This window comes from Letharia lupina (genome assembly GCF_014066315.1).
Source record: "Letharia lupina isolate WasteWater1 chromosome Unknown contig_19, whole genome shotgun sequence".
NCBI classification, from domain to species: Eukaryota; Fungi; Ascomycota; class Lecanoromycetes; order Lecanorales; family Parmeliaceae; genus Letharia; species Letharia lupina.
Window position 1 is genome coordinate 210,789 of NW_023502988.1, and position 19,941 is coordinate 230,729.

The 19,941-nt window shown below is 48.8% G+C and overlaps 6 protein-coding genes across 6 annotated transcripts; 5 read left to right on the plus strand and 1 right to left on the minus strand.

The window, feature by feature from the left end:
• Positions 1–557: 557 nt before the first annotated feature.
• Positions 558–2,178, minus strand: HO133_003934 (uncharacterized protein; the record flags this gene model as incomplete). The annotated part of the gene is made up of 3 exons (XM_037294855.1): positions 558–1,168; positions 1,225–2,002; positions 2,065–2,178. 3 exons carry the CDS (start codon positions 2,176–2,178, stop codon positions 558–560), a joined length of 1,503 nt encoding a protein of 500 aa, XP_037148902.1.
• Positions 2,179–9,331: 7,153 nt separating this feature from the next.
• Positions 9,332–10,717, plus strand: HO133_003935 (uncharacterized protein; the record flags this gene model as incomplete). Its single annotated transcript, XM_037294856.1, has 2 exons — positions 9,332–9,897; positions 10,084–10,717. The coding sequence occupies 2 exons, from the start codon at positions 9,332–9,334 to the stop codon at positions 10,715–10,717; spliced, it is 1,200 nt and encodes a 399-aa protein (XP_037148903.1).
• Positions 10,718–12,128: 1,411 nt separating this feature from the next.
• HO133_003936 (uncharacterized protein) lies at positions 12,129–13,802 on the plus strand (the record flags this gene model as incomplete). The annotated part of the gene is made up of 3 exons (XM_037294857.1): positions 12,129–12,612; positions 12,663–13,669; positions 13,731–13,802. 3 exons carry the CDS (start codon positions 12,129–12,131, stop codon positions 13,800–13,802), a joined length of 1,563 nt encoding a protein of 520 aa, XP_037148904.1.
• A 1,272-nt stretch (positions 13,803–15,074) lies between these two features.
• Positions 15,075–15,762, plus strand: HO133_003937 (uncharacterized protein; the record flags this gene model as incomplete). The annotated part of the gene is made up of 2 exons (XM_037294858.1): positions 15,075–15,106; positions 15,162–15,762. 2 exons carry the CDS (start codon positions 15,075–15,077, stop codon positions 15,760–15,762), a joined length of 633 nt encoding a protein of 210 aa, XP_037148905.1.
• Positions 15,763–15,982: 220 nt separating this feature from the next.
• On the plus strand, positions 15,983–16,795 carry HO133_003938 (uncharacterized protein; the record flags this gene model as incomplete). Its single annotated transcript, XM_037294859.1, is given in 3 exon segments — positions 15,983–16,210; positions 16,228–16,495; positions 16,560–16,795. The coding sequence occupies 3 exon segments, from the start codon at positions 15,983–15,985 to the stop codon at positions 16,793–16,795; spliced, it is 732 nt and encodes a 243-aa protein (XP_037148906.1).
• Positions 16,796–18,004: 1,209 nt separating this feature from the next.
• HO133_003939 (uncharacterized protein) lies at positions 18,005–19,251 on the plus strand (the record flags this gene model as incomplete). Its single annotated transcript, XM_037294860.1, has 4 exons — positions 18,005–18,159; positions 18,316–18,481; positions 18,558–18,858; positions 18,965–19,251. The coding sequence occupies 4 exons, from the start codon at positions 18,005–18,007 to the stop codon at positions 19,249–19,251; spliced, it is 909 nt and encodes a 302-aa protein (XP_037148907.1).
• Between the last annotated feature and the right edge of the window lie 690 nt (positions 19,252–19,941).

Genomic DNA, 19,941 nt, shown 5'->3' on the forward strand with positions numbered 1-19,941 from the left:
GAAGAAAAGGTCACGGCCGTGGTGAGAATGGGACGGAGTGGGACAGGAGTGGCTTTTACGGGCGCGGGCTAGAGAGGGGAGGGGAGGGAGGGGGGAAGGGGTGTGGATGGGTTATGGGGGTTCGGATTTGGATTTGGATCCGCGGCCGGAGATGGCGGAGGGGAAGGGGGTCGTGGAGGTGAGGACGAAAAGAACTCGGGGAGCATGGGGGTGGGGAAATTTCGGGAATCGATATCTCTTCCCTTCCCTAATAGTATCTCACTCTTTCATTCTTCAACCCTTCTTCCATGCCAGTCCCCCCCCACGATTTTGTACCCGCACATGTCATGCTACGCCATGCCTGACCAGGAACAGCACGGCCCGGCGCCGGTTCTCAGACATTGGGGGTTTCCGAGGTAATGAGTGCGTGTAGAATAGGTACTAGGGCTGGTTGGGTAGGTACTGTCGATGTGAGCTGTTGAGTTGATGGAGGATGGATGATAGGGGATGAGTTCATTCGGTTGGTAGGGTATATACGACATCTCAAAGGGAGGTTCATCTATGCATTGCCCATGATGCTACCACTCCATTTTCTCCTTCACGTACTTGTCCATGTACTCATCGACGCCCATGTTCTCCAGCCTTTCCTTATTCTTCCCCAGCTCGACCAGCTCTTGCACTTTCTCCGACTCAAAATGTGGCCCGAGGTGCCTCTCGAATTTCTCCAGGATTTCCGGCTTCGCCTCCTCCCGCCTCAGCTTGTGCCCCAATGGTGCCTCCACGACCGTCTCTTCGAGCACGGTGCCATCCTCGAGCGTGACGGTGAGGGCGTTGGGTATCGTCCGCATGTTGGGATCGTGGTAGGCTCTGGTGAACTCGGGGTCTTCGACGCAAGAGATGTTCCTCCTCAACTCCTCGACGAGCGGGCTGGTGGCAGCTTCCGAGCCATCGGTATAGTCTGTCGCGTGCAGACGGTTGAAGACGAGCATGGTCGCTACCATGTACTGTATGCAGTGGTCTCTGTCGGCGAAGTTGTCCATGGGTTTGTGTTGTTTGTCAATGATGCGGATGCAAGCTTCGTGGGTGCGGCAGGTGATGGACTTGATGTCTTCCGCGGACTTTCCTTGTTCCGAGAGCTGGGCGTTGATCTTTTTGGCGGCTTCGATGGCGGTTTGGGAGTGGAATTCGGCTGGGTACGGAAACGGTTAGCGTTGCTGCAAGTAGACAGCCGAAGAGGGGATGTACCTGGGTATGAGACTTTGAATAAGATGTTCTCCATCACGTAGCTCCCATACGGCCGCTGGAATTCGAACTTCTTGCCTTTGAAGGCTACGTCGTAGAACCCCCATACTGGGGCCGAGAGGACTGTAGGAACACCATGCTCGCCTTTTTGCACTTTCAGTACCAAGTTGACGGCTCTTTGACAGGCATCGCCCGCCGCCCAGGACTTTCTCGACATCGTGTTCGGCGAGTGTCGGTATGTCCGCAGGCTCTGCCCATCAACCCAAGCCTGTGATATGGCATCCGCGGTCTTTCTTTCCGGTAGACCCAGCATCTTCGAGACTACGGCCGCGGTGGCGACCTTGACCAGCACAACATGATCCAACCCAACCTTGTTGTAGGAATTCTCCAGCGCCAAGCATCCTTGTATCTCATGCGCCTTGATCATAGCTTCCAGGACATCCTTGATCTTGACAATGGTCCCGTTCCCAACATGCCCTCCAGCACGATTCGTTCTCGATATCCAGTCAGCCACCGCCAATATCCCTCCCAGATTGTCTGAAGGGTGGCCCCATTCAGCTGCTAACCAACAGTCATTGTAGTCGAGCCATCGGATCATCGCTCCAATGTTGAAGGCGCCATTGACAGGATCGAGGACGTAGGGGGTACCGGGCACTCGAGTGCCATGTGGGACGATGGTACCTTCAACGATAGGTCCGAGGAGCTTGGTGCATTCTTTGAACCGAAGAGCTTCAAGGCCGCAGCCGATGGTATCGAGGAAAACGTAGCGTGCGGTTTCATACTGTCGAGCGAAGAGAGTCAATGGCGATCCCACTGGGAGACTTGATAGGGGTATTCACATACAGCAAGGTCCGAGTCGACTCTGTAATTGTGGATGTAGCTGGCCATGTCCTTGATCTCTGGATCGAATTCCCTGACGCCGGCCATTGCGGGGGCATTGGACTTGAGAGCGGCCATTGTTGAGAAAGGACTTCTTGAAGGAGTAGTAGGATATGATCTCGAATTCTGTAGCGGATCTGATGGGCTTTTCGTCGGTGTCTTTCCACTTAAGCAATGAGAGAAAGATCTCTGCTGTTGCAGCTGCCGAATCGCTGTTCGGTTGACGGTCCTCAGCAAAGAGGACATGTCTGATGCACTAACAGGTCGCAATATTGCAATTGACGTTGGAGGAATACAGCAAGACCATTGGCGTTCGCATCAGGTTCGCAAGCAAGAGGAGCTGACAGCTTTTGGGAACAGCTAGTCTCAGTAATTCAGACTCACGACTAGCCGGGGTACCTATGGCCAGCCCTACACGAATGCCTCGCTTCAGAGGCCAATCATATCGCAAGCTCATTACGATATACCTCTCTCTTAAAATCTAAATAGAAAATCCTAAAATCGCTATATTAATCGTTATTTTATATAAGATATCCGCAATAATTAATCATCTGCAAATCTGAAAAGTTCCTGCAAAATTTGAAATTGCTGATCGCGCGTATATCGCGGAAATTATAAAATCCGCCGGATTAGCAAATCTGATTAGAATCTATCTAAATTCCGCCGATTTAGTAACTATTTTAATCTTTTTCGTTAATTCTATTAGTTTAATAGCAATATATACGAAAAAAGAAAAGTTCTAATAATTAATATTGCGATAATAAGATTTTATAATAACGAGTATTAACGCTAACTTAAATTTAGCTATAGAATTAAATAATTTAATAAAATTAATCGCGTAGATAATACTCTAATATAGCGTATAATAATATATATATTAATAATAATATATATTAATACTATATATATATAGAATAATATTTAAAGTATATTAAAGTATATTATATAAAAATTTTAAAGTTATTAAAAATTTTTGAAGTTGCTAAATTAATAGAATTAATAAAAAGGATTTAGATATAGATAAAGTCTACTAAATAGACTAAATCGTACTAATCGTGCGAACCCGGCGGAAATCGTATGGAAATTAATTTTTCAGATTTATAGATGATCGAAATGCGAAATTTACGACTTTTAATAATTTTTCTATAATTATTATATAATTCTTTAAAGTTAATCGCGAAGAAAATAAATCTATCGAGATCGCTAATTAAATATTTAAGCCTTTTATTAAAATCGAATAACTTATTATTATTATATAAGTTAATTTAAGATTACGATCTTCGCTAACGCTTATAATACTCATCTTTAATTAATTAATCTTTATCGAGAAAACCTTAGACGATAGCGTATTATATTTAATATTATTAAAAGATTATATAACGAATCGAATTAAAAAATTATTAAGATAGATTTATTATATTACTCTTAATTAGAAAGTTAAGTACTTAAAATATTATCTCTATAGAAATATATATTAACTTAAATACGCTTTACTTAGAAGTTAAAGGGATTATAATATATATATTTTAAATAATATTAACGCGGTTGACACGCCTAGAACGAGCTCGTATAAGTATAAAATATATTAGAGATATTTAGATACCCAAATTTCTCTATAATAATAACAACGAGATATCTTCGAACTTTAGATATTAATCTCTCTATATCTTATAATAATATTCTTTCTCTATATAATAGCGAAGTCTAAAAACTTTTAATAATTCGGATTAAAAGAAATTTAAAAATTTATATATTTAGTTTCCGAGTATAAAAGTAGAGAGGAGATAACTAAGCGATATTCGATTAGATCGTTTATAACGACGACGTAGACCTTTCTATATTTAAAGACGTCTTTTTCTACATTTTATATACCTATAAGAGACTTCGACGTCGTACGAGATATTCTTATTTATCGATATCGCCGCTATTAATATCTAACTTCACATTAAAAGAATAAATTATCTCTACTTCGCTCTCCGCTCTACTCTCCGCAAGTTCGATAGCTATACAATTACTTGCGTACTTACATGCATACATACATACTTACTTACTTATTTATATATATCGCCGCGACGACTCTTATAAGCCTAGTTATTTAAAAAATAGAGGAGATTACGATATTTAATTAAAGTAATAAACTAACTAGCGAGGCTACGACATTTTCTTCAATACGCTATACTATTAATCCGACGAGTATCATAGCGGTTACCTCGAGGATTAATATACTATAAAGAAATTTCTATATAGTACTACGCGTCTATTAAGATATACAGCGTTCTTAAGTATTAATATCGCTACTATAGCTAAGTTAGCTAAATTTTTTAATAAAATAAAATTAAAAGTCTACTTCTTAATCACTATACTATAGCTTCTAATTTGACGAGGGCCTATTTAACTATTTATTCGACTTTTTTTAAGAATTTCAAAAAAGGCTATATCACGTAGTTACGTATTTTTGTTAAGGATCATATATACGCAGGGTGTGAATATTACATATCGGGCAATACACCAAAAAAATAAGTCTTGGCAGGATTTCCTGCTCAGACCCACTTGGCGGTGGGGCCACTGAGACTTGGGAACAGCATCTCCGCTATCGAAATCGTCATATTGCCGGCTCAACCTCGGCACTCGGAATTATGTCGGAAACAAAAGACAAAAGACACCGTTAGCACTTCCGTTCACAACCCTTCCTTTTCTTCTTCGAAACCTTTTCATACAATGGCTCGCAGTATTAGTACAGATCTGGATTATAGTCGACGCTGATTGAGTCTGCACTTCAAAGATATTGGCTATCGATCTCTGGTTGGGGCGTCGAAGGAAGAGAGGAACCAAGAATCAACATCCAGTCAGCATCGTTGATACGGTATCCTTGCGGCATGTATTCACATACAACTTGCCAGGACTTGAAGTCTGGCTATAATATCGCGAATGGAGACGGCCTCCGCAGAAACAACGTCATACGAAGACTGATGGCAAGATGAGGTAAGCCTACCTGCAAAGTATGCGAGACACGGCCGCTCAGGCAATCAGAGCATGTCCTGCAGCCAGCTACCTGAAAAATCTCGAGCGCCCGAACCAGAGTGTTATGACATTAAGTACCCACCTATTTTTCAATATGCAACTACCCAGATTGGGCGACCGCAATTTCAGCCCAGAAAGGCTACATGTCAGAACTTTAACTGGAAAAATTATCACAGAACGCCGAGAGCGAAGCATGCTCCGCATGTGCCATGTGGGCGGGCTGGCGCCTAAATTATATGTCGACCTTGTCACACATTGGATGGGCATGGGCACGGGCAATCCGGATTGGTTGATTTGCTGACACAGGCGGAGCACAAGATGACCTGATGGAGTACCGAAGCCCGCAATTCGGAGGCCTGTCCTACTCCAAGACAGGAGAAGGTATCACTTCGCTGGGGCTCCCTGTGACCTTGAGGTGTTGTCTTCAGCTCGCGAATTATTTCCTTTCGAGGTAGTAGGCGTCCAGTACCGCTCAGCTCTCCGTTTTCGACTCGACGCGCGAAAATATTCCCTCAACAAATTCGGTGACAAACCTGGTCGGCCAAGCATAGTCAATTGATGCACGTCTTAAAGGCAACAGGGAAACACATCCCACAATCGACGCAGGGTCCCAATGCTCCACTGCAAGCCTAACCGATGCTTTACGTAATGTAAATCTTAGACTTGCTGGAGTTGCAGTGAGCAACTCGTCCCCCGAAATAGTCATCTGCGGGAAACCTTTCATCTATTGCCCAGCCTGTCAACTGAGGGGCAACAGGCGTCGAATCACGCGGCTCCGTCTCACTCAGAGCCACATTTATCCGACGTCAGCTTTCATATTCAGGCCAGAATCAGACGAAGCTGAAGATTTGATGGCGTTCCCAGAAACTTCTAGCCTTGCGAGTTGCCACAGCCAATGTTTTCCCCACACGAACCCGCCCTAGAGAATGGAGCCTCGGTCATCCGGGCCAATGACTGAACCAAAAAGATCTCGATCATGAGGTTTCGTACCACTCGATCGGTATCAACCGTCACCTCTTCTTCCCAGACCAGAATGAGACGGAGCTGAAGGCGGTGTGACCATCTTTTTGAGTACGCAACGAGCAATACTTTCCTTACGCTAGCTGATTTCAGAGAACGAAGCCTCCGTTATCCCAGCAAGTATCCCACGAGCAGCTTCTGGATCGCGAGACCTATCCCAGCCCGACGGAAACAAGCGTAATTTCCTGTGCTCATGCCAGAAATGTGAACGAACGTAAAAGTTTGGCGCGGGGCGGCCTCTGCAGCTCTGAATAGGACACCAATAATTTCCAGGTCCATTAGCCACGTGCGGCCGTAACCAAGATCGAGAAGCAACAAACTGTACAGCCCCAGCTTATTTCACAAGCCTCAATCCAGTGGGTGAGAGGCTGCTGCGCTTCGATGGCTCGCGGACACCAAAATGCGAGACCATACAGACGCAAATTCAGCAACGGTGAAGAGACGACTGTTTAATGCGTCACCAGAGCGTGGAATACCGAGGTAAGCTTACTAATAGGATCACGAGTAAATCCCACTAGGCCGCTACCTCCGAAATCGTGTCACAAAGTCGTCTAGACAGGCTCCCCGGGCGTAGAAACCCATAGGGTGTGACGGATCTGATTCGCTGGTCGGACGAGCCAGAGATGCTGCAAGCTACTTTTGCAAGAGTCAAGCCATGATGATAGTCAGCGAATGAAGCCCGCATACTGTTGGGCTATATGTCAAATTCATAGGATTCTGTTCATCAAGATCTAGATCGATGAAGTCTTCTTTACGATCATCGTGCTAAAATCAGGTGTGCATGACTTTCAACCAATCTAATCCAACTCTTCTGCATCGTGATGGTCATATGGACTTCTTACGGTCCCGGCTCTATGTGACAGTAAGACGGACCCGGTTCCTAGCCAACTTTTTCGCCAAATCAATTTGACTGCTTATTTCCAGCTCGCATACTGCTCCACACAACATGTGGCGTGAGTCAGCTGCCGGGGCAAGAGCCTCCACCATCCAGTCAACATTGGGGACCTCTGTATTTCCAAATTTTTCCTTGCTCAGCCCAGGATCGGAGGTCGAACGTCATACTCAGCACAGGCATCAGACGGAGCTAAATGGCCCCTCTGTGATCCCTAAAAGCATATATAAAGCCTCACTCCCTCATTGAGTCCCCCACGATCATCCATCAACAGCAAATCCTTATTAGTCATCCTCCCCTCAAATATAATCTAGCTAAGATTAACTCGGACCCATAAGGCATCAATTTACCACCCTCAAGCTCAATATGAAATACCAAGCAATCATTGCAAGCATCATCGCTTACGCAGCAACAATGTAAATACCCCCACCCACCTCGCTACGCAGCGTCCTTCCTTTCTCTGACATCTTGATGATAGACACAGCTTCGCCCTAGCCCAAGGCGGCTCAATCAACCCAGGGGGGCCAGAACAGCCATGCACCTTCACCGCCACTCCCTGCGCGCCTCCTCCAGGAGGTGACGTTAAGACGATCACCGTGTACGAGGTGTCGTTCGTTGCTACCGCCACCCAGTCCTTTGATTGCCAAGGTTGCAGTGAGGTGACCGTCATTCCGAGAGACTGCTATGGACACGGGCTTGTACGTTTCGCTTTCTAATTTGGCCTGCTGAGCATATGAAATCTTTGCTGATGACGAACTCTAGCCGATTGAAACCACCACCTTTGTGGTTGAGCCTGAGTCAACTACCACTGTGGACGTCTGCAGCCCGACGCCCAATTGATATGATTGAGTAAGGCGTGGGTCTGCGGTGGGCGGCTAGCTTGATTCAGTGCCTTTGCGAAACAGTGTTCCTTCTACAGCTGGGCATGGGTGGCTCTTTCGATTCGATTGATGGATTTTAGTACCTTCTTGACCACGGGAGCATCGTTCATGTGCGGCAGCAGCTACCAACAGGGAATTCTCTTTTCAAAAGTGAATAGCTAGCAACCGTCTTCCTTCTGACATTCCCATATAGACTCTTTCAAGTCGCGTCTTTTTGAATATTTCTGATCACAATGGCCTTAATCTCCTGTTCCCTTATAATACAGTGGGTAGTCAGCAATGTCGCTACGGATGTCTTCCGCTAGCGAAAGAAACTTCCTCGGTCTTCAGGAGAGGGCAAAATACCCTGAAAATAATCTCAGAAGTATTCCGAGACTTTTCAACCAAACTTATCACTCGTTCCCACAATACTGAGACATTGCCCCATACACTCACTTCTGCTCCTTGCCTCCTGTCTTGAGTCATGGGACGATTTCGTCCATGATCCTGTGATTTCTCGACTGAGCGGCATCGAGGGTCTTCCGATATCGGGGCTTGGAGTAGGCAGGGTCAAGAGATCTGGGGAGATCTGGACGCAGGTCGTATCCAGGACGAGGAAATTGAAGGAGTCTAGGATCTTTGCTCCAATTGTTTCGAATTACGAAAATCTTTCATGGTACCAGCAATGAGACTCCATCCGGACCATTGTGAAGCGCTCGCTCGGTTTCGACTCGGTCCAAATCCCGGGACTCCGAATACTCACATTATGTGGCGTCGGCCAAAGATTCCAGATATCGCATCTGTTTGTCGCTCACTGATCTGTTGGATCTGGCTGATTGGATGGCAGTTCGGAACTTGGTGACGATGTTGTTGGCTTTCTTGAACTCGTTGCTATGGAACCGACGTTGAACGCCTCTGAGTTGTAGATCTCACTGTTTGCTGATATGCAAAGCCATCATCATCATCGCGGAGGCAATAGTCGGCTAACACACGGAGAAACAGCCGGGAGTGTCTCTACTGCGGGGGATTTCAGGTTCGGTCTTCCGTACTTGATGGGGTTCGTGAAACAGTAGTCTCCATCGACCTTTCCGTGTAAAAGTGAGTCAAGCTGACGGCAACATTTACCTGACCGGCGAGATTTGTGAAAGAGGATTTATCGAGACTGGTCTGACCACGGTCGAGATGAAACGGCTACTTACCTTAGCTCAGTCCGCATGGACATATTTTCAGTTAGGGACGACTTTTTGCCCGGAAGCTCCCGTAGTCGAGTGGCAATTAGCACCACCCTAGTTCCAGGGCCACCACTGGTCTCACGTCAGCTGACCCGAAATGGTGCCGGTGAAAGACAAAGTATTCAGTTGTCCAGAAGGTTCGAGGTACCTTTCATCTTTCATAGCAGCTGCAATCGGGACATTTTCAGTGTCCACAGGATTTCAAAATGCAAGAATCCCAGGTACCTATCCCAGCTGAGTTCCATTCTGACCTCCATTACGTCGAAGCTCTTGACACACGATCAAACGAGGAGATTCTAGATTCACTGTCCGAGCATGCGCCCGTCACCTCGGAGAAGAATGTATGGACCTACTGGCACTCCGGCGTCCGCTCCATGCCCGCCTGGTGCCAGCGCAATGTCGTGAACTGGGTTCGCCTAAGCGGTCCGTCGTGGTCCATCCGTATCCTCGACAATGTTCCCAGCTCGCCAAACAATGCACTCAACTGGGTCTCTGCAGGACTGCTCCCGGAAACCTTCGTCAAGGGCACCATGGACGGTCCCTATACCGGCCCGCACAGTGCGGATTTTTTGCGTGGCGCGTGTCTTTTCCTTTACGGCGGCGTCTGGATGGATGTCGGTATCATTCTTATCCGTCGGCTTGAGAACATCTGCTGGAGGCAGCTTGAGGACCCTGATTCGCCTTTCGAGGTCTCCGTCCCATGGATGTATGGCACAGTCATGGCAAACCATTTCGTCGCAAGCCGGAAAGGTAATCCATTCATCAAGCGCTGGTAAGTCAACATTCACGTACTTCTCGTTTGCATGAAAAGGGGGAAAGGATACGACGAGGTGCATGAAGATTATCAAGGACAGTGCTCAATATGATCTACTATATTCGATGCCTGCTAATCTTCGTCGCTATTCGCTTTCTTCTCTTCTAGCGCTTCTCTCTTCCTTCCATATACTGACATCCCAAGGCATGATCTTTTCGTTCACCTATGGAAGGACCGCATCAACCCCGGTGGTATGACTGAAAATCCTTTGGTCTCGTTCGGCAAGCAATTCAAATTCGAGGACTCACAGGCAATGAAATACCATTGGGAGTTTAAGGTCGAACCCCGCACGGTCATGGAATACATCGGGCAGGTTCTGGCCTGGCTGCGACTGTGCATGCTCGAAGATCCGAACGACGGCTTCAACGGCGCGGAGTACTACGAGGACAAAGTCCTGCTGTTCGACTCACTGTCCGAGGACTGGGGCGCGGAAGCAACTATTGGTTTCTCGGGGCAGGACCTTTTCAACGTGCTGACGACGAGATGCGATGCAGGCTCAGAATCAGAGGAATACCAGGCGGCATATAAAACCATTTGGAGGCTGCTGACGCAATCAAGTATGCAGAAGATTACGCATGGGAAGAATTTAACCAAGGGACTCGCGCTGGGCGTTCTGTGGGATATGGAAGAGAACCAGGGGAAGGATGTAGCGCCCGGGACGTTTGCAGAATTGCTCCGGTACGGTAGTGTGCATTTTGAGCAAGAACGGGAGGAAATTAGGTACGTCAAGGCTCAAAGGCCGGAGCATACCATCAAAAAGGGGCTACTAGAGCCTTAGGTCAGTTGTACTCGTACGATCGCCGAGTATGACCGTTCTTTGCAAACATTCTCATTATCGCTATACAATGTAGCCGTCAATTCAGTATGGGATCCGTCAAAAGTCTCGATAGGATGTGGGTAAGTCATGGTAAAGAACCTATAGCATTTCCCTTAAAAGAGCTCTAGAGGTTATACATCACCTTTGATCCCTTCTTACTTGCTTTCTAAGGAGGAGGCTACTCGGTTCCCACAGCGGTATCAGGTTGTGGCGACGGCTCGGACTTCACTCGCTATTCAGTGACACTAGGGCTGGCAATGGTGAACCAACTAACTGGTCTACTACCCGTGAAACCATAAGTTTCTCGTAGTTGATGGTGCAGTTTGAAGTCTACCGATTGGTAGTTGGTGTAGTTCTAACCTCAAAACCAACTGATTCAACTGACAAAGGAGCAATTCACAAACAAAAATAAAGAAGTCGGTTTTAAGTCAAAAGAGCTAGGTAATAGGCTAACATTTATAGGGCTGAAGTAGGGCTCATAGGGCTGATAAGGCTTGCAGGCTGACCACTAGAATAAGTGGCAGTCTTGGCGCTTCGAGTTATCGACGAGAACTCAACAAGAAGAGGTTTCAAGAAGATTATTTCAATTACAAAGTTGCTACGATTAGTAGTCCTATATTCCTACAAGCAAAAGTGAGTTTCAAAATCCTTTCATTGTTGACTTAGCCTTTAATATTCTCGTTACCCTTCTTGGCGGAACTGCCACTTATTCTGATAGCCCGCATGCTTGACACTTGATATATTGGGCCCCCACTGAGCGATATTTTATCGTTTATTACAACTACTCCACTATCAGTTACACTGATGATGGGGTAACTGGTTTTCAATATATAGTAGTTGGTGCAGTTTCGATTTCCAAATCTAGTAGTTGGTGCAGTTTGCCCTCCAAAACCAACTATTTCCACCGTTGCCAGCCCTGAACTGTGACACTGTGCCTTTGTTCTCGGGAGTCATACTTTCGTAGCGAGAGCAATCGGATGAAGTTCTCTTTGCACACTCTGGTGCAGCCTTTGTTCGCTTGTGCTACTGTCATTGGCATTGTGCGCTCTATTGTGTTGTTGTATGGCGCACGTGTCCTCTCGTGTCTCTTCACGCAGGCACGGGAACCTCACAAACCTTTATGACACAAACCTTCATGTCTCGCTTTTATTTCACTACTCGAATTGGGACCTTTACACAATGGCCATTGTTTTTGCTATTTGACATGGGCGAAGAATTCCTAAGCTTTAGTCAAATTCAATTTTTCTTTCTCATATCCACTGACTTCTAACACTCTTCTATATCATCATTGCCCAGCCAACTTCTCCAACTCTAGGACACTCACCGTTTGCGACTTCTTCATTTGAGCAGCCTCAACACCCTCTTCGAAACCATGAAGTCCCCTCCAAGGAGCGGAAGCTCTGGCAGCTCCACAGCTAGCAAGAAAGCCGCGTCGCATCCTACCGATTCCGGGGTAAAGAAACAATCAGCAAGAACGGAGACTTCAGGTGGGGTTTGTAAAGCAACAAAGGGGGAAATTCCGCGGGGAGACAAGAAATGGCAGACATTTTTCGGTTCCACCCGCGAGATCAGTGCTGATGATGAGACAGTACGAGCACAGCTTTTTGACGTTCTGAAAGAAAAAGACTCCAAGAAGGAGGCCGATAAAAGCTCCTCTAGGGATGTCGGTAGGTGTTCTAAATACAATGTGAATAGGCTGATGGCGCAGATCTACCAGGATCTGTACACTGTCGCGGCCGCTCAAGCCTCAAAAGCCGCTTCTGGAGAAACTCAGACCGATAGACTTTCTCTCGGAGAGCTCGGTGGGATTGATCTCGCACTTCGAAAGGTATCAGATGGTGTGGGTACGGCTATAAGTAGGTCAGGGCACTCGATTCTACATATACAATTGCTAATTCATCGACAGAAGCCGTGCTCGCCTACCAACGCAACCCTGCAAGCCCCGAATCCAGCAGGATTTGGCAACACGGCGATAACACGGTCAGAAGTTCATCTTTTGACGGTCCCGTCTGCGAGCGATGCAGCAAGCTGGCGTCTCGTCACGACTGGACGCTACTAGGCATACTAGCCCACTCCGTTACCTTCCAAGACGCGATAACCCTCCTCGACGCAGAAGCCTGGAACGCAATCTCCACCAGCATCGCCGAGAATGCCGTGAGCCTCACCGTCTTCGCGCAAGGGCACAGCCTAGAATGGTGGACGGAGCTAATCCGCCTCAACGGCCTCTCCCCTCCCTTCCTCCCCCAGGATTTCGAACGCCACCTCCCCAGCGAGCCACGGGACGAAGTGCACCCGCACAAATGGGTCGTCACCGACAATCTCTCCGACGTCCACCCTCCCCACTTCGAAGGCGAGCCGCAAATCAACATCCACACCAACATCTACCGCGCCGCTTCCTTCGCCAACAGCCCTCGCCCACCCAGCTGGCCCGCCGACCGCCCCTACCCCTCCGACCCCACCCGCGTCCGCGACCCGAGCCCCCACCCCTGCCCGACCAGCGGCCCCCACGCCCCCTGCGCCTGCCTCTTCCACGCCCGGACCTGGCACCCGCTCACCGAGCTCCGCGCCTACGGCCCCAAAGGCGTCGGCGTGCGCGCCCTCGAGCGCATCCCCACCGGCGCCATCCTGGGCGAGTACGTCGGCGAGGTGCACCCGGCGGCCTACGCCGTGGATCCGACCTACGTGCTCGACTTCAGCGAACCGGGCCGGCGAACCGATGAGGTGGTCGCGACGATCAACGCGGGGCGGTTCGGGAACTGGACGCGCTTTGTCAACCACTCGTGCGAGGCGTCGACGAGGTTTGCGTCGGTGACGTTGGGGGGCCGGCATCGGACTGTGGTGCAGGCGGTGAGGGATATTGAGGTGTTTGAGGAGCTGACGGTGGATTATGGGGTTGGGTATTGGCGGAATCGGGTGTGTGAGTGTGGGGCGGAAGGGTGTGTTTCGCGGATGAAGAGGCCGGAGACGGAGGAAGGGAAGGGGCGACGGCGCTGGGTCTGGGGATCTTGGTGTTTATGACGATCAAGCGAAGGGGAAGGGGGGTTGAAGCGACCGGTGTTTTTTGATGGATTAGGGGTCGGAGAAGCGAGAGTGGAGCTACGCAAGTGGGGATTTTGATGATTGTGAAGCTACCGTTTTCTATTTGAAAAGAAGGGGCTGCAAATCCATTGATGAGCTCTGCATACGTGACGCAGCTGGCTCTCTCAAGATCCCTTTGAGCGAAGTGATAAGTGTAAAGGATGGCACGAGTGGTGAGATTCGAAAAAGCAATATCTTGTGTGCATAAAAAGACAAGGCAAGGCGAGTACCCCATTCAATAACATTAACCATATGACGACAATCAATCAAGAAACCAATCCTCTCCAAACAAACCATCTCTCATTCTAGATCTGCGGCCTACACCAAACACCGATCCAAACAACCGTGACGTTCGTTCTACACGCGCCGAGTCCTTGAGTCCGAGGCCGGTACTTCTACCGCAGACTCCCGAATGGCAGCCAAACCCTGGCCGAAATCCTAGCCGACGAGAGATATAGGCGTGGGTAGATCTTACCTACTCCGCACAGACGCGCCGAGTGGGCCAAACCCGTGAAGAGAAGAAGGTCGGTCGCTTATGCGCATCCCTACCCAGCGACTCGTAAACGGAATTCTGGCGACGGAACAGAGTGGAGTGAAAACATCACGACATCGGGCACTGGATGTAGAGTATGTTCCTTGCGAGGAATCGATACGCCGAGAGAAGATGTAATCGTATCTACCCCCATTCGCGCCATACCCCCATTTGCGCCATCTTAAATCCGATAATTCCGACGCAACACCAAAATGCCTACCTTTCACCAAATTTGTATGGCAAACTAGCACAATAATATTGATCTATCATTGCTACCAAGGCTTCTATATCGGAGAGCCTAAATCATTATTTTTTGGGCCTTATCGGCCTATCATGTCTTGAAAAAACCGTCACTACCTCTTCTTCTACTACCTCTTCTTCTTCTACCTCTTCTTCTTCTATCTCTTCTTCTACTATTTTCTTACCTCTTTTATCTCTTCTATCTCGCTATTATTACTGTAATAGAGCGAGGTTTAATAGTAGTAGTAGGCCTAATGTGAGAGGTGGAGTAGTCTTTTTCTTAATTGGGCTTAAGTAGGCCACATTTGAGTCTAGGGTAGGGATACCTACTATGCCAGGCCTATAGACGGCGACTATGGTACCGTAGTATTAGCCATTATGATAGACATTGATAGTAGGCTATTTGAATGAGTGGTAGTGGTAGCTATGGTAGTGGTAGCTATCTATGTCGGATTTATCGGATTTAAGATGGCGCAAATGGGGGTATGGCGCGAATGGGGGTAGATACGATTATCCAACGTGTGCGCGCACGTCCTTCTCATTACTCCTCCTCAGCAGTGCCGCTCTCGCAGTAGCATCAGCCGCGGTTCTTGCCCCTGCGGAACCCAGGAGCTCAATCTCGGACGGCATTCTCCAGCGACAGGACTCGACGCCACGGACACCACCGCCGCCGCTACTGGACGCCACCCCGACCGCCCCTCACACCACCGTCTCCCTCCCCATCACCGTCCCCGCACCCGGCGCGGACATCTCCCTCCGCATCGCGCACGTTGGCGAAAGCTGGTTCGCGGCCTCGCTCGTCGAAGCGCTCTGTTCGGGCGCGCACGCCGCGATCAGAGAGAGCGTCGCCTGGCATCCCGACGAGGCCGTCGCGCCGCTGCCGTGGTTCCACAGCTTGTACAGCCAGCGGTGGCGGGACACGATTGCGGTACGCATCCGGGGCAACGAGGGCAAGGTGTTCACGTGGCTGCAGTTGGAGTGGGTGTTGGATGGGTTGTTGGGGTTTATGGAGGGGGGCGAACCGGGGCGGTTGCATCCGGTGGATTTCGATGTTGATGTGGTCGAGCAGGGGACCGTGGCCGCGGGGGTGTTGTGGTATTCGCAGAGTCCGCCTCCTGAGGCGGTTGGGAGGAGAGAGCGAGGTTGGGAGGAGTGATGGATCGGCGTGGACGCTAGCGTTCGTGGGATCGGAGGTTGTGGGTTATTGCAGAGGGGGACTCACTGCCGCGGCGCCATCGATGAGCGAGCGCGATGGATGGACGACTAGCGTTGGAGATTGAGGATGCGCATAGCCGATACATGCCATAGCGTATGCAACCGAATACAATACCCGTCAAGGCCCGCTGGACCCGAGCAAAGTTCGACAGACATTCAGCATGCCCCTAGCTTTCAGAACAGCTCTAGCAAGTATCCACCTCGTGATACAAAGCCTAAACCTCCTCATCTCTACGACCGCAACTCCGATTGCGAACACCACAACCCCTATCCTCACCCTCCCCAGCAATAACATCGGCACCCTATGCACCGAAGCGCGCACCTGGGTCGCAAACGGGTTCTACCGTAGAGACTGCCTCGCCATCACCGACTACATCTACAACAACGAAGTCCGCCCGCGCGAAAGCGAGCGGTTCGAATTCACGTCCCTGAGCGCTACGACCACGAGGACGCCGATTTGCCCAAGATAATGACGCCGAGGAAATACGAGTATGGGACCTGCGTGGTCACGATAGCCATGATGGATCGATTCCAACCCAGGGAACTGCCCGGGTCGGATTTCAGGGAAAGGTATGAGGAGACGGATGTGGCGACGTTTGATGCGATGTGGCATGCGGCGATGAAGGTTGATTTTGAGTGTGTGCGGCATGGGAAGGCGGGATGGGTTGCTGCGGGTGAGTGATGTTTCGATGAAGGAGAGGAAATCTTCTTCTATTGGTTTTTGGGCGGACGGAATAGAGGGCATGAAACCTGTGGTGTCGTTTTTCTTTTTGAATACCGAAGAACTCGACACTGACCTTGAAATGCTGCTAGGGGACCAAGGAAGCATTGGAGTTCTCATTATGACGAGTGGCTCGGCGGAGGACAGGACTATCCCGGACGGCCCGCCCACTGTTGCAGGAGCGACTTCAGCGCCTTCGGGCTTCATTACTTTGCCTAATATTACAGGGTTGATTGAGACTAGCGGTAAGTAGCGATCATAAGGAAGGGGATCGAGACAGCTGGAATTCAATAAGAAAAGATACCAAAGCACTTTCGACGGTATCGCCATGCAGATGCATTCTTTTCTTCTGATGGTATCCCCTCTTCCCACATGAAATTTCTTCTTACTTACGCTCCAAGCCTGGATGTTTGACACCGTTTCTGTTGCTTGGGCGCAGGGCAGAATCATTCAACAACACTGCTATTATTATTATAGATCCCAAAATGAAAAAAATGAAGCTATACTGAAGTCTTGGGATGTTCCTTAGCCTCTCAATCGCCATACCTCTCCCTCTTGATACTTCTACTCAGGCGAAGGCCGAGCATCTTCTCTACTCTTACTGGAGGCCTTCGCAAGTAGTCAAAGGGATCCGCTATTCTCTTGGTACTGTTTGTAGTTGTATAGCTTCAAAACCGACTAAATGCGACTATTTGCGATGTGGCTACTTGATTTAAAATGATTTTGCGGAGAGATGTCTATGCTACAGCACGAATTTGGGTGTGTGGTGTGAAAGATCTCCGGTGCCAAGCATTCCAGACGGTTTTGAATACGCTAAATCGACGATCGATGCCGTGATCTGCACTAACCGCATTCGGACGATCCGAACTTCCAGACGGCCGGAAACGGCAAATTTGATCGTTGGCTCTTAGCATTACTTTAGCTCTTACAACACGAGGAATTTGGGTAGTCTTTTCTATAGAGGATTGATTGTTCTTCCTGACAAATTTCTTCGGCTGAAATTTGCACAGTGCCTGGCCAACATGTGCTTGGAGAGTAAAGGCAGTCGAAGGACAGTTATATCCTCATGAAAGACAAAATACCAGTGCCACGAATGGATGAGACGACCGAGAGAAGTGAAGATGTCCATCACTTGACCCTAATGATGAAAAGCCGGAAGCAGTCCAGCCCAAGACGATCTGTGGCTGAGACTTTACGCCTACAACAAAGAAGCTTTGTAGCTAAACTTCCCATGAATCTGGGGGCGTCGAAAAAGCCAATAATCTTCCGGTAAATCTTCCGACTTGTGTTTGTTGATAGAGAAAATCCAAAACAATGTGGGGATGGGAAGTGCCGGCGCGTCCAGCTTCTCGAGATGACGCCATGCTTGGATGATGTTTCTAACGTATGTCGCCACGTTCGCTGCATCCATCATTCTTCCTTGCATCCTAGCACTCACACCCAATAAACCGACTCCTTCACCATGAACACCGGCGCACCCATCACCGCCCCTGTAGACGGGCCGGTGCGCCGACTTCTCCGTACCCTTCCTCCCACAACCCGTGGGCACACCGTCGCCGTTATAGGTGAATTCGTCGGCACCATCTCTTTCCTCTTCTTCGCTTTTGCTGGCACCCAGTAGGTGTCATCCAATTCATCCCTTGCTCTGTCTTTACCGCCATATTACTCCCAAATGCCTTCTGGAGCACGTTTCACCTTATACCGTCAGAGCATGTCTTACGAGTCACACGCCGGTCATAAGAAGGAGATGCTGATTGCTGAGGACCGCTGCAGAGTCGCCAATATTTCTTCCAACACCAACACAGGGACTACAGTCATTACACAAGTCGCGGAGAAGAACCCTTCCGAGTTACTGTATATAAGCTTGAGCTTCGGTTTCTCGCTGGCCGTCAATGCATGGGTCTTCTTTAGGATCAGCGGAGGCTTGTTCAATCCAGCTGTGGGTGATCAAAGTCCCATGGAGTTGGCCTGCGCCGCGAGCTTCCAGTATTCCAGGCCAAGGCTAACATACCCAGGTAACGGTCGGCATGGTTCTCATCGGCGCCATCTCACTCGTTCGCGGCATTCTCCTCTTTGTCATCCAAATCGTCGCGGGCATAGTCGCGGCATATATCGTACAGGCGTTATTCCAAGGCAAACTTGCGGTCTCAACCACGCTTGGAGGCGGAACCACAATCGCCCAGGGCGTCATTATAGAGATGATTCTGACCGCGCAACTCGTCTTCACGATATTCATGCTGGCAGCAGAAAAGCACCAGGGGAACTTCATCGCGCCAGTAGGGATCGGATTGAGTCTTTTCATCGCGGAGCTCGTAGGTGAGTCTTTACCGATTTCTGAGCCTGGAGCACTCCAATCCCGCTACTTTCCAGCCCCAGACGTCCCATTTCATCACAAGCGAATACCGCTAACATCCACCCCCAGGCGTCTTCTGGACCGGCGGCTCCCTCAACCCCGCTCGCTCCTTCGGTCCCGCCGTCGCCAGCCACACCTTCTACACCACGCAATGGATTTACTGGGTTGGCCCCATCTGCGGCTCTCTTTTCGCAGTCCTGCTCTATAAGCTTATAAAAGCGCTTGAGTACGAGAGTGCGAATCGGGATCCGGAGTTAGGGCCTTCGGCCGAGAAAATGAAGGAACTCTTGAACGGAAATGGCAATGTTAATGGAAATGGAAACGGAAATGGCAGGGTCTTGTCACCGGTAGAATGAGGCGTTCACGGTTTTTGGGACAACGGTTGGGTAACGGCAGTGTTGGTTGTGATCGCGGTGATTCTATGTACATACCTTCCTCCAAATCATTGACATTCAGACCACCGTCCGCTTTCCAACATCTCGGTGTGTGGAAACCCGCCACCAAAGTTTGAGATACAATTAAGAAAACGGTTCAATCTGCCTCCTCCCAGCCACCTGTGGGAACAAACACCTAATTTAGTTCAGAGGGTATCTAATCCGTAATAGGTTCGATTCCTATTGGCGCTGGTACAATGGTGTAGCGGTCTTTTATTTTCTGAATTTGTGAGGGGTACAAATACTGGCCCAGGGGAGTCCTGAGATAGAAGAATTCATGCAACCTACACATCGCTCTTCCTACCAGATCTAAATTTTGACAAAGTCCGTCTCATCACCTCTCTGGCGATTACAAGCGGCTTCAGTGCGTGCGAAGTAAATCGTCACGACGACATAGTGACACCTAAAAAGATATTTACTTTCGAGAATGAAGTTTTGGCATGCGACCTGCGGAAAGTGCGTCTAGTACATGAAGAAGACTAATTTTCACTATCAATCATCAGGTGAGTATAGTCATTAAATTCGTTAAGTTCTATCTACCAAACGAAAGTGCTAAATGCTTGCTCCGCCAAGTAAAAGTCATTTAGCGTATTCAAAACCCTCTGGAATGCT